General features: G+C 34.5%; 1 protein-coding gene across 1 annotated transcript; it reads right to left on the bottom strand.

The window, feature by feature from the left end:
- Window positions 1–211: 211 nt before the first annotated feature.
- LOC128240822 (DNA primase small subunit-like) lies at window positions 212–13,301 on the bottom strand. The gene is made up of 13 exons (XM_052957728.1): window positions 13,140–13,301; window positions 11,583–11,740; window positions 10,929–11,035; window positions 10,199–10,272; window positions 9,462–9,598; window positions 8,272–8,330; window positions 6,905–7,017; window positions 6,491–6,597; window positions 4,434–4,566; window positions 3,799–3,868; window positions 2,898–2,959; window positions 1,656–1,754; window positions 212–1,209 (listed from the first exon to the last, which is right to left on the bottom strand). The coding sequence occupies exons 1-13, from the start codon at window positions 13,252–13,254 to the stop codon at window positions 1,190–1,192; spliced, it is 1,254 nt and encodes a 417-aa protein (XP_052813688.1). The 5' UTR covers window positions 13,255–13,301; the 3' UTR covers window positions 212–1,189.
- Window positions 13,302–14,186: the final 885 nt, after the last annotated feature.

Here is a 14,186-nt window from a genome sequence, read left to right as displayed (position 1 = left end):
ATGTGTTTAGCGTCATCATTCTGGTGTATTAAGCTGTATTCATATATATCTTAAAAAATAATTTAACTTTTAAGCACGATTTTTCTGACATTTTGTGCTTTTTTCGGACAGACTCAGAGGTGTTAAAACATTAAAGAAATCACAACGAGGCATTCTTGAGACCATTCCCTTCTTTTAACGTTGCCCTATTACAAAAAAAGAATCATACATGTGCGTTTGATATTTATTGCATACATTATAAATAGGTATAACAGAAAAACAAGTATATCAATATGCAATGTTTTGAAACCTTCAATCATACTACCATTTACCATTAAGATTAAATAATGGAAAGCCAGACGAAGAATGCCAATAGCTCATTGCTACTGCTTATTGCAAGTTGGACAAGCCAACAGCTATTTTCTACTTGTTTTCTTTCCAAAGTAATTTTCATAGGATACTTTATACCATGGAGTGTTAGCATTAAATTTTACTACAGGGGTTATAAAGATTGTTTAAAGCTGCACTCTCACAGATTGAACGTTTTGACAACTTCTTTATTCTTTGTCATGGAACGACCCAATTTATTCAAAAAGAACAAATGCACGTAAACTAGTCATTTAAGGCTGCTGACAAAAAAAAATCGCAGATTTTTATATTGAAGTTCAAAAAATGATGTTTTATGCATTTTTCTTAAATCTTAAAGTAACGGTTTAAGCCATAAAACATTATTTTTAGAACGGAAAAATGAAAATCTCGGATCTGATTTTTTGTTAGCAGTCTTTTATCACTGGTTTGCAGATATTTATGCAAAAAATTGCGCATTCCCAAACAAAAAATAAAAAAGTAAAAATGGTTAATCTGTGAGAGTGCAGCTTTAACATTTTCAAACCTATCATACATTTTTTTTTATATAAATTAGATGACTTGGCTCAACCAGCTTAACCTGCATGAGTACATTTGAGCGCATGTTCTTGTAGTTAGTATGATGGATTCAAATGACCAATGACAACTTACACAGTTAAATATTTTGAAATACTATTTCTGATTAAAATGATAGAGATTATCTATAATGTTCTGCAATCTTTGGCTTGTCCAAACCAGCTTCCCAGAATATCTCGATCTATCATTAATTTCACAGACAAGAGTAACAAGTTTAAAAAATATGGACTATTCCAGACATCGCATAGATCCTTTTTTGAATTTTCCATCAGAACTCCATCTTTATATCTGAAAAATAAATAAAAATCAATAACTGTTATATAAAAAATATGACAGATAAAAAATTGGGCCGATAATAGATCAATATGTCTTCTAAAACTAGTTATCAAACTTAAGATTTTCTTGGATTTGTCCAAATATCATGATTTAGTTGATATCAATTTGGGAATATTACCTTTAAGGGTTATTCCATTAAAACATATTATCCAAAGGGGGAAAGGTAATTATTTAGATAGTATATAGGTGGGTGTCTTTTAGAAAGGACCCCACAAGGGGAAATTTGCTACTTGTAGGGGGGTGGCATAATTTAAGTGTCTTCCCCTCGGGGGGGGGGGGGTTATATGTTTTTAAAAATAAAATAGCTCTAAGCCAAATATATAACCAATATTTTTTTAAAATGGCCATTCTTCATTTGGCTTGGTGGCTTGTTTAATTTTTTTAAAACTGCAACTCACCACTCTGTTCAATCATTTTCCCCTGCCAGGACTTCTCTAGGCCAGACAGAAATCTGTTGAACACATCGATACACGGCTTCAGCGAGGTCATGTTGTAGTCTGTGAAAAATATTTGAATGCGTGTGTTATTTCATTCATTTAAAAGATTTTTTTATTTGAAAGGAAGTCTATGGCTTCTTGAAGCATTAACCAACAGTTAAATAGAGGACAATTGTTTATTTCAGGGTAAGATCCAAAATATTTAACAGAATAAAAATGAAAATTATGCGCACCAGAAGCTATATTTAATGAGTGACTTAGCAACTAGTAAAATATTATTTTTTTTTATTCGTGTTCATAAAGTGAAATGAATTGCAATCTTACAATGCAAAATACATTTTTTTTTCTTTTTATAAAATGACCAGTAAATTGTATTTATCAGAAAACCCCACCAATTTTGCGATCGTCCCTGACATTTGATAAGGATGTGAGAGCAGGCTAATATATCAGAACAGTGAACAATATCAAATTGATGAATTTCAATAAACCACCTTGTGGGCAAGACAAGGATAAAACACACAAGTTATTTAAATTGAATTATTAGCAGCATAGTTTTTCTTAAACAGGTATTTTTCTGTGCATCCTGAATTTGATACTTTATTGATCATGAACAAGAGCTCAAATTAAACTAGAGCTGTCACAGGAGTGATGAATACCCCCAAATGCCGCCTGGACACAGGAATGGCAAACCATTCCTTTGAAAAGAGGCCATAACTCCAAGGTTACTGCACACTGCATCTTCTTTTATCATGCATGTATTGTTTGTCCGGAAACCGTTTTTCTATTTTCGTAACAGTGCACAAAAACCTTTACTCCACTGGCCCCATTTTCAATCACAAGCATTGTCTTCACAGAGGCTGCCTATACAGCAAGTTTCATCACAATATCTCATGCCCAATTAAAGTTATGAAGCAGAAACCATTTTTCTATTTTTAGTAACAGTGACCTTGACCTTTGCCCCACCAGCCCCAATATCGAACTTGACCTGTATCTTCTGAAGTTACACCTGTGTACCAAACATTTTTCAAATCTGTTTAGCCTTTCATGAGTTATCGTCCGGAAACCATGAAAACCGACAGACCGACCGACAGACAGACCGACCGACAAGCTCACTCCTATATACCCCCTCAAACTTTGTTTGTGGGGGTATAATTAACCATTTTTGTATGAATTACCACACTGTTACTTTAAAGAATACAATACCTCTGACTTTCTTTTCATCATCACCCACTGTCCCTGCCTTGTTCAGTTCTTCAACAATTGTACTGAAATGTAAATGCTGACATGTACTAGCATTTCAACTTAACATCATACATGTTTTTCAAGGACAATAGTTCTAACCTAAGGTACCTAACTGCTGTGAAGGGAGCACTGCAGTAGATATCCTTGCACCTCTGTTTCTCTCTTCAAGCCAAAAGGTATAACTCGAAGTCTTACAATGGCCAAAGTTATATTTTAGCAAACAGATCTTCTGAAACTTTTGGAAAACCAAATCATTACCCCTGGAACATACCTTTAGTTGGAGGATCAAATCATCGCATTTAAAATTAACTCTGACTCATCCCTTATAGTTGGAACATCAAATCATTAAAGTGACTCGCTCATATTTTGGAGCAAAAATAAGTTTTCCCGGTAATGCATCTGTAAACACTTATTTTACTCTATAATATCGAAATTGCAGAAAAAAATACAGTTAAAGCATAAAAGAATTTCGGTTTTAGTGGCGTTCTAACCCATGCCGGTGGTCAAGAAAAAAACAGAAAACAGCAGGCTAGTCCACACGGCCACCAGGACTTTAACAAAAGTGGTGGGTATGTTGACCTCTTAAGGATACATTGATAACATCAATTGATAATGTCAATCAAACAAACACGCAACACCACAGCCGTAATTAATTTTCAATTGCATTATAAACACTAATGAAAATTGTGGTCTTCAAAGACGACATTTGAGCAAATATCAACATTTGCTGAAGGGTTTCAGTTTTGGGTATTTTTGTTTTAACACTCCTTATGATTTGCCACACTTTATTTCGTAATTAAAAAAAAGTGCATTTTACAAACCATGAGCGAGTCACTTAAAGAGTTACCTCCCTTGAACATACCTTATAGTTGGAACAGCAAATGGGTCAAAACTGTCAATGTTCTCGGGATCTATTGGCACGCAAACACGACCTGAAAACAAAAATATTGTTATATTAATGTCTTGATACAATGGGGGCATGGAATATAACATTTTATTTCATTAAAGAAGGAAACAAATACTTTACTAGACTTAAGTACAGGTTCTTTATAATATACAGGTTCAATATATATTTTGTCATGCATCACATAAACCTAATGTATTAAAACATATTTAGTTATAGTTACTTTGTATAACCTGTGCATGTATATAACTATATATATATATCAGCTTCATGTTTGTAAATATAAGCAGATACTCTGCTACTTCCCCAAAGGCCAGACCCCCCCCCCTCATAAAAAAATAGCCTCTGAAATTCCCAATCTTCAATTTGTTATTTAATTAGAGTATCAAGATCTATTATATGATGTTTCTGAGAGCTACGTTTACTGCTTTATTGATATTTCACTCGATTTGTTCCGAACATGTTTGAAAAGTACTCACCGAAATTTTCCCACAACTTAAAAAAATGCGCCTTTTTTTCCCCTAGTTGGTGTCTTCCCCAAACCAGGTAAAAATGTATTTATGTATATTATACTTAGTACAAGGTTTCCTCACCAGTTTTAGGATGTATACAGAAGGGGCTCTTCAGGAGATGGTTCACTCCCTTGCTGACGTTTACGTCCAGACGAGGATAACAGTATTGTAACATGACCTCGTCTTGGAGATTCGGGGAACGCTTGCCCTCAACCTAGAATTTAAGAGGTCATTTAATGAAACACATTCATACAAGTGTAATTAGATGGCAACTCTCTTATCGACGTTGATATAACATTACCTCATCTTCAAGGTTCAGGGTACTCTTGCCTGTAATATAAAAAGACAAGTTAAATGCTTTTAAGGTTCATACCAGCTGCTGTGCATTTAAGTCCAGGCATTGGAAGTAGTACAGTAATATTACTTAAATTCCCAGAATGCTTGCCTACTGCTAAGAGGTTTGTTTACGATTCATTTCTTTTTTGTATGTTGACATCAAGATGAGGTTAGCCTTACTGTAACCAGGCCTTTTTCTGCCCATTTTAGGAAAAAGACCCTTAAAATTTTGGAAAATTTGCGTCGCCAAATATGCCATTTGAGGAAAAATAATTGCTTTACATAAAAGATTAGGAAAATTTACAGTTAAAAACTGCTTTTCTGTCTCCTGCAAATGAGGAATTATTAAAATACTGGTTTCTATTCCCTTTCAAAAGACTTGAAATGGCTGTAATATCTGTCCGTGTGAGTATAAATATCTATTGCAATTAATCATGACAGTTAATATTGCATACTGATCTCTGAATGTGATGAAAAACAATGATTTCTGAATTCAAGTGAATTATAGCCAAAAATTTATATCACACAATTCATTAGGATGTTGAATGAACTATAACAGATAAAAAAAAATAGATTTTTTTCTCCAGATTGGAAAAAATATCCTATATTTTGCTAGGGGAATGGGTCCAAAAGTCAGTACCGTAGGAACTAAAGAAAACGGCTAGGTATATAACCTTGTCTTGAGAGGTTCAGGGAAAGTTTGCCCTCTGCACACTATAAGTTGATGCAAAAAAAATAATTTCATTCTCGTTTTCAAAGTCAATCTCATTTCAAGGTACTTCCTACTGTTTCTGATACAAGTGTCCGAGGAAAAAACAACTTTTACAAGGGTACAAATGTGGCATTTAATTATCTCTCAATCCTCATTTCAGAATTATTCCTGATCTTAAGAATCTCTGCTTAAATTATAAGCACAAACCCTGCACTAGTAAAACGTTTAAAGTGACACTCTTATTCAAAATCAATAGAAACACATATATATAACAAACATAAATTTTGAGTGATACACCTTAAACTACTCACTAAACAATGCATTTATGGAAAATATTGATTACTTATAACAACTTATGACTGTGTATTTACTAGCTGAAAACGCAAAAATATTAAATGATTGGTGAATGCTAAAAGATTTACTCTGTTCTACTATCATTTCATATGGTAGAAATATCATGTTTTTTGCACCTTCCTTTCAAATTAAACTCCGAATCCCTCATAAGAACCATTGTTTTTGACATTTATTCATCCTTTTTGGTATATTAAAACAATTGAATTAATTGTGGTAATTCCATTTTGGAGTAAGAGTGCATCGTTAAGGAGTGCGAGTGGTCTGGTGGATATGGTGTCAGCCTCTCACCCAATAGGTCGTTGGTTTGAGCCCCATCATGGGAACATTCTCTTGATTTTCATAAAAGGAGACCAGTACTGGTTTCTGCCCAGGGAGATACATATCAGCTAACAGTTGTCTTCAGAATTAAGGTTTAAAAAAACACTGAAATAGATTTGCTATAAAACAGAGTTTGAAAGGCATTTTTTAAACAATTGTAAGCTTAGAGCTATTCCATTTAAACATATAACCCACGGAGGGAAGGCAATTATTTAAATAATATATGGGTGGGTGTCTTTTTTCGCTAAATTGGACCCCGTAAGGGTAAATTTGCTTCTGTAGGGGGGTGGTATATTTTAGAAGTGCCTTCCCCCTGGGGGTTATATGTTTAAATGGAATAGCCCTTAGGAAAGATTTCTTTATTTCACTTAAAATCTTTATAATTCCAACAACACATTTATGTTCTATAATTACTCACGCTCAGTCGCCTTTCCTCACATATCTTCTCAAACATTCGCCACCGTAAGCTGCTTGTGTCAGTGTCCATCTTCTTTTCAAACAATTTCTCAAGATTTGCACGGGAATGTTCGCAAGGTCAAGGATGTTTTTTATCCAGCTTGATATTCTTTGCTTTGGACAGATTTTCATGCCTACTAGTCCCAGTCTGAGCCCCATCATTTCCGATGTTTTTTTTCTATTTATTAAAAATTTATGTTAGGTGATAACGTTTTTGAGCACTAGAGAAACTGTCAAAAATTAAAACATACCAGTTGAAAATCAGAGACAACATACTATAAAATAAGTCCACGAACCCTTTCTTTAGGGGGGTCATGTCGGTATGCTTAAATTCTACATGATATCTTTAATAAATGGTACAATAATGAAAGGATATTTTCATCTGGGATGAGTTGAAGAACTTTCTTGCACTTTTCTTCATCTCCCATGAAATCCTGCTTCTTGACTGCGTAGTCACGGAAACGAGCACGCACAATGTCTATAGAACACCTGCAATACATGGGAATAAAGTCAGGGCTTTTTCTATAGTACCCACGGGTCTGACTATCGGACCCATTCCCAAAGCAAAATATAAGATATTTTTCCAATCTTCAAAAAAAAATCCCAATCCAAAAAATATAAAAAAAAAAAAAATTTTTTTAGATATTCTTTTTACCTGTACTGGTTCATTTTCAACATCCTAATAAATTATGTGATGTTAAGTTTTTTTGGTAATTGAACTCAGAAATCATTGATTTTCATCACATTCAGAGATATGAAATGTTATCTGTCATGATTAATTGCAATAGATATTTACACCCCAAGCATTTATATTTCAGCAATTGTGGGTCTTTTAAAGGGAAAATAAATTAATATTAAATCATTTTTTAATTCACAGGAGACTAGACAGCTTTTCCTTTTCACTGTAAAATTTCCCAATTTCCGCATTTTCACGATGCAAAATTTCCCAAAATGTCTAGGGTCTTTTCCCCAAAATGGGCAGAAAAAGCCCTGAAAATTGTAACTCCTTTAATAGTACTAGAATAGAGCATGCTTAAAATTATACTTTTTTACATTATAAACTGCAGTAAGGTTTTACTCAATAGGAGGGTTTTAGCCAGGTTTTTAAAAAAAAAATCAGGGAGCTGCAGAAGATGGACATGGTGCCAAGACTGAAAAAGGTACATTGTAAAGAACTAGAACATTACGAATTTGACAAAAAATGTTTGGGGTGTGTTTAATTGAAGTAATATTAAGTTTCAATTGCCGAATATGGAAAGTATGTATGTATATATGTATTATCATATTGTAATTTTGAATCAAAACAAAAAAATATTTGACAGTCTTAAGTAATTAATTCTATAAAGGTTTACAGGTGCCCATGCTGGTCTCCATGAGGGCAGAATAGTACTTCCAAAAAGGACAGAGTGCAGCACACTTCCATAACTCTTTAGCTTGAACCCTACAATGAAGCAGGAGTCTTTACAAATCTTGCCCTCTCAAAACTTGCAGTTTTTCCCAAATGTCAAGTTATCTCCAGGAATATTACTCCTTAGATAAGATATCAAGCACTCAAGTTTTCAAAATATAGAATGCCAGGGCAGTCTTAGAATTGTTTCATCAAGAACCCTACAAGCGGTTCGCTACAAAAAGGACAATTTCAACAGAAGTACTGCACTGGTAGGTAACGGCTCCTAGGATTTTTAATAAAAACAGCCCCAGCCTTGTGCCACAACCCCGAGACACACCCTCAGCAGTACTTACTTAATGGAGGGATGTGGATTCTCGTCCAACACAACCTTCTTTGTCTGATTTTCGCCTCCCTGGAACAGGTTTAAAACGTGTAAAATTTTAAAAAATCCAAATACTTCAAAACAAAAGGTATAAGAATATTTTTGTTGTTGTCCATAAGAACTATTAATAGTGTGTACAATAAATAAAAGCACACAATACTTTGTTCTTCTTATTTCTTTGCTACACTCGGGCTGTACCCAATTTTGCAGGCCTTTGCAGATGATTACAACCTTAAAAAGCTGTATTATCGCTATTGCTATTATTGCATTAAATACACACCATGAGTAACTTTCGTGTAATAAAAAAAAGCGGTTAAATGTCAAGAAAAGGCACAAAAAGGTTAGTTCAAAATAACCTCCATAACAGGTACTTGTGTGATGTCACGAGCAATGTCATTGAGAAGGATTTACATTAAGCTTGATAAGGGCCCCAACATAACTTGACAGTTGCATTTTTGTTAAGACGCCATTTTTTTCAGTGTTCAGTCGATTGGAAAGTTTTTTTTTAGAAATTTACTGGATCACTTGGATTATTAACACACAATACATATTGGGTAAGGGAATCATGTCCATATAAGTCGTTCTGAATAAAATTGACAGATACAACTCAAGTTGGAAGGAGTTAAACAATTTAAACTTAATTTAGTGTTTTAAAGCAAACAAATAATCAAAACAACTGCAGAAAGTACTAGCTAGTAAACACAGGAAAAGACAACACAGAAAGAAATATGTAAGTTAAATGTGGTTTATTTCAATTCTTTAATACTTGTATACAGCTATATATTCTGAAATGTGCAAAAGCAAAAGTTTGCATCATTGACTAACTTTGGGTTAGAAACCAGGTCCCTCGGCGCCCATTGTTATGATGTGGGCCCTGATAGCACTATGTAAAACAAAAAGCTTTTCATTAACAGCACGTGAATTAACTCAACTGAATAATGCACATTTTCTACCGATAACGCCTGGGTTTCTGCATTCTTACACACCACGATAACGGATTGAAAACACACATTTTATGCACTAATGTACATAAGAAGATAAACCTGACTTTGTTTTTCAAAACGTAGATGCAAATAGTTGTGGTTGGTGGCTTTTTCATGGTACGTGTCCAAAACATGGGACAAAATATGCAAGTTCAAACTAAAGTCTATTCCATGTTACCTTGACAACACTTAGGTACTCAGCGATGGCCGTTCGTCCCGTCTGTGAGAGTTTGCGGGCTGTCTCATCACAAACCCAGCAATGGACGCCACGGCGACCAGAATACACCCACAACAGATGCTCAAAACCAAAGTCATCTGCAGAGATCATAAGATAAAAATGTATGCGGCAAAAATAAGTATGTACTCATATAAACAAATTGTTCAGTATGTGTTCTAACAAAAATATACATTCATCTTTCTTCACAAAAATAATGAATTTGGTTACGAGTTTAACACTTGCTTTTGCTGGATAACATGTCTTTAATGTCTCTTTACATTGAGAGTATCACTTTTTATGAAGTGCTTTATATTATAACATGAATCTCAGATGAATGCATCTCACAACTGACATGACTTTGGCCCTATACTTTCAGCCAATAAAATACAATACCTAGGGTTTTCCTTGCATCGACCCCTATGTCTCTGTGTTGCAAGTTATTTCAAATCTCAGCAATGACCAGCTCAAAGGCGAAGGACACTGCTTATCTGAGTTGTTAGTTTAATGTTTCATTTGAATATCATAAGTTTATGGGTTACGCCAAGGTTATTTCACAACCACAACACCAAAGCTATCACAATACCTCAACCTTTTTTTCCTCATACCCCCCAGACCAGCTTAATTGCAAACTGCCTGTGCCAACAACAATAAAACTATGGAATGATAAAAAAAAAATCTTTGACACATTGTGTTAATACCTCTTAGCGCCCTATCAATAATTTTGACGGCAATCTGCATCAGCGGCCAGCACCGATCACAGATGTCAGCGCCTCTGAAAAAGTATGTAAACCACTTAACTATATTTCAGCTAGGTAGTTATTTATACAAATATATCTATGCCTGATGGCGAAGAGATCAAATGCCCTGGTGGGGTTCTAACCAATGTTTTCTCAGGTGAAAGGCATACACTTAAAGGTAGACTAGTCCAGACATTTAAAGGTAGACCACTCCAAGACATTTTAAGCTAGATAAGTGACAAATAGGCAACATGCAGATCAAATAACCAGAACGTCTGTATTGTCGGAGATTATTTACTCAGTGATTTTTCTGGGTATTATTTTCACTGCCTGTGCCTTGCAAATTTGAAAGAAAAGTCGACTTTTAGAAAAATACAAAATCAGACTGAAATACCTAATATAATGGTAAATATACACGTTTTCACTTCTTTAAATGCATACACTATGCTGTGAAAGAGTTAGTCTTGTCAAGATTTTGTTATTTTTTCAAGAATTTCATTGCTTTTTTATTCATTAACATAATCTGCATTTATGAAATTTGGAAAAAATCAGAACATTATGGCAAGAGTCTATAGAAAGCAGTAAATTGCACCAAAAAAATCAGTTACTTAATGGAAATTTATTAAACAAGCCATAATTCAGTGTCTTGATTAGCAAACTTAAATTATACAGAAAGAACAAAGTCACATACGAGCAGCATGACCGGACATCGTCGTAATCAGTCATATCAATATCAAACACCAGCTCCTTTTCTTGGGCCTGAAATGCTGCAGCTTTCACGGTCTTGTGCTCACGGGGCTGAAAAATATGAATGTTGCAATAGAGTTTTAGACTTTTAGCTTTTAAGTTTGAGAAAGGAACACCAGCATGTGCACTCTTTAACCTTTGCTTCTTACTAAAAATTTTTGCTTGATTGTAAAGATAGAGCAAGCTGATATATGATTCATTCTGGAGTATTTTTCCGTGGCAGAAAACCAGAACTGTGTCCTTTTTGAGAGGCCATGATAAAGCACCTCTGGTTGGGCTTGAACCCACAACATATTGGGTGAAAGGCGGACACCTATACCACTTAGACCATTCTGACCCCTTGGTCTTTATAGAATAAGCCTAAGATTATAAGTATTTTCCCTGGTAGATTTTTTTCTCCCACATCAATTTAACAAAATAAAGTTTAAAAGTATTTTCTCACTGGAACTCTATTAAAAAAATTGTGTATAGATGTGATAATTTGTGGTTGTCATAGATAGGCATGCAGCGATTCAAAATATGTATCATTTAAGTGCTGCATCATTTCTTGAAAACTTTTTTAGGTGCCATTTGAAGTGAGAAATGATTTAGTACCTACCCTGTGGGAAAAAACAGCTCCGATGTCAATCTTGTATGGACATCGTTTTTGTATTTCTTTTTCTAGCTCATCTTGAGTTGAGAACGACTGATACCGGATGTAAATGTCGTCCTTTAGAGTGAAGGAGAACTCTCGTCGACTGAGGTAGCCTTTTGGCACTGAAATGTTACTTATTGCATATATATATATTAACGGCATTTATTGAACATTAATTCTATTGACAAGATTTTTAATATGTCTCGAACAGTTTGTTTCCACCCCTTTTTCCCCTCCTGAAAAAGTATAATTCTTCTCCTACATACCCATGTGTGGAAAGAAAGCATCTCCTTGAATTGAGTGTATCTATTGGGTGCTCAGCGTCCAAGTAGCCGTTATGGGCATAAACTGCCATAAAGTTTCAGATACTTACAAATTTTAAAATGTTACTACTCCAGTGGTCGAAATTAACACAAGCCCGCAAGACAGTGCACTGGTAAAATGCCTTGCAGGCTTGCTCAAATTCTGAATTTTATATAGCAGGGCTTGTTCAAAAATTTGATGCTAAACAATAGTTTAAGAATTCTGGCTTGTTCATTCAAAAGCCTAATTTCGCAGACTGCTACTCATGTGGCTGCTTTTCATTACTATCTTCTATACTGTAATTCCATTCTTTAATGTTTCACTTTTACAGGAACGTTGCTGTTGAAATTTAAGCAAAAGAGCAAAATATCACGAAAACAATGCCAGTGTGCTTTTTATCTAATCAACAACATAAAATACTTTTCGGAAGAACATTGATTTCTTCTTTCCAGTAACATGCAGGACCAACTGCTGAAGCTGAACATATTCCATTATAGCCACAATAATGAGCGTTCAGGGAACTTTTTTAACATTTGGATATTCATTTTGTTCCCCAAGCGCCACAAGTCAGCTGATTCATGCCAATGTAAAATATGTTTTTAAATTGTAACTCCACAATATTTAACACTGCAGTGTTAAATAAAAACACAAAAACTACAAATTATAAAATATTTTGAGCCAATACCTTTCTCTTATTACACTTAGTGTTTCATGAAACAAACTTTTCAAGATCAATAGATCTGTCAACAAAGCATTGCCATTTTTGGTGCCCATTCTCTTTTCGCTCAATATTATACTTACCGCAGGGATCTGTCATTCTTGGCTAGGAAAATAACATTGAAGTGGGATATGGACGCGCAGAGTTGCCAAAACAAAAATTGTCAAAGACTCTGAAGCAGCTGTTTATATAGACTATTTCCGTGATATGTACACATGAATCTGAGGCATATGGTGGTGGTTTAAAGCATGGATTAACGGGACATGTGCCGATTCATTTAAGGAGATGGCCAGTTTCAAGCCGGGCTAACGCAACTTGTTTAGCTTGCTGGTTTTATAAGCCGTTGGCAGACTGGATGAATGAGTACCTCAAGATATTATACGGCAGAATGACAATAATAACACAAAAAAATACCTCAAAGTGCCAGCGACACATCAAAATTTAAATTTGATCCCAAGAACTGTCATTACAGCTGTGAATAAATTAATGATTAAACTCACCTCCGCCGTAATTTAGCCATTTAAAATATGGACCGTAAGGAAATAATTTCTTGTAATAAATTGGCAAAAGGTCAGGCAAACACGTCGGGTCGTATGCGTTTGTTTTCTCTGGCATTGTGTTGTTTACGTTTGATTTCCGAAACTGAAAGTAGCTATTTGGCGCCAAAATGGAATCATTTACGACATTTATTTTTAGTGTTTAGTAAAGCATTTTATTGATCTATATATGTTTAAGATATAAAACGTACGAAAACTTTATTTATACACAGCTTTAAGGCCTATTTGTGCACGACCATACTTTTTGATTGTCGTAAATCGAAGGGACGTAAAACGGTTTGTTTACATCAACATTACTCATTATTAGAGAAATATCCTAATCCGAAGGACCTTTAGAGACAAATCGTCATTGGAACCCTGCTGGTATAAAGTTTATGTGTTTATCAGTGAAAAGCCAAAAAAAATATACGAAAATAGGAGCGGATAAATGTTATAAATCCATCGTGGAAATTTTGTCCGAATTTTGTGTCCGAACATATTGCAAGATTTTGGTTTTGTTGCTGTTTTATAAGTGGTACTTGCCAACATTTGCCTTAACTACCAGTTATTTTGCATCTGACATATTTAACTGACATTATTACAATCACAGGGCTAATGTAGTATTTTTTTAAACATTTTTATTCAAATAATTTGTTGTTGTTGTTGTTGTGTCGAATTATGGCGTCGTCATCGCCTAAGGTCTCTATGTACTTTTTCGAATATTTTTGCAGATATCATCTTTGTGCCCTATTCTATGTACTTGCACTCTTGTTACTTTTTTGACACTTCGAATTTTGGAAAGTTGTGTTTTAAAAAAAAGTAAAAAAGTAATTAAATGAAATATTTATAGCCTGTTTGTTTCCGACAGATATAAGCTTAATGAATCCATCAGTGCTTCTTTCGCACTTTTCATTATTTCTTCTATTTCATCCGCTAGTAACCCCAACGTAATTGCTGCATTGGGTATGCAATGTCTGTATAGTATTTGCAATGTTCTTTCTTCCAGTCCTC

Source organism: Mya arenaria, chromosome 7 (assembly GCF_026914265.1).
Source record: "Mya arenaria isolate MELC-2E11 chromosome 7, ASM2691426v1".
NCBI classification, from domain to species: domain Eukaryota; kingdom Metazoa; phylum Mollusca; class Bivalvia; order Myida; family Myidae; genus Mya; species Mya arenaria.
The sequence above is the reverse complement of the archived record's forward strand: the minus strand, read 5'-3'. Positions and strand labels throughout refer to the sequence as shown.

Bases quoted from the DNA above. Each gene is read 5' to 3' on its own strand.
- LOC128240822 (XM_052957728.1), bottom strand. From the start codon at position 13,254: ATGCCAGAGAAAACAAACGCATACGACCCGACGTGTTTGCCTGACCTT. The intron at 9,599-10,198 runs GTATTAACACAA...TGATCTCTGCAG, and splicing joins TATTGATAGGGCGCTAAGAG to ATGACTTTGGTTTTGAGCAT. The intron at 3,869-4,433 runs GTGAGGAAACCT...TTTTGTTTTCAG, and splicing joins CTGTATACATCCTAAAACTG to GTCGTGTTTGCGTGCCAATA.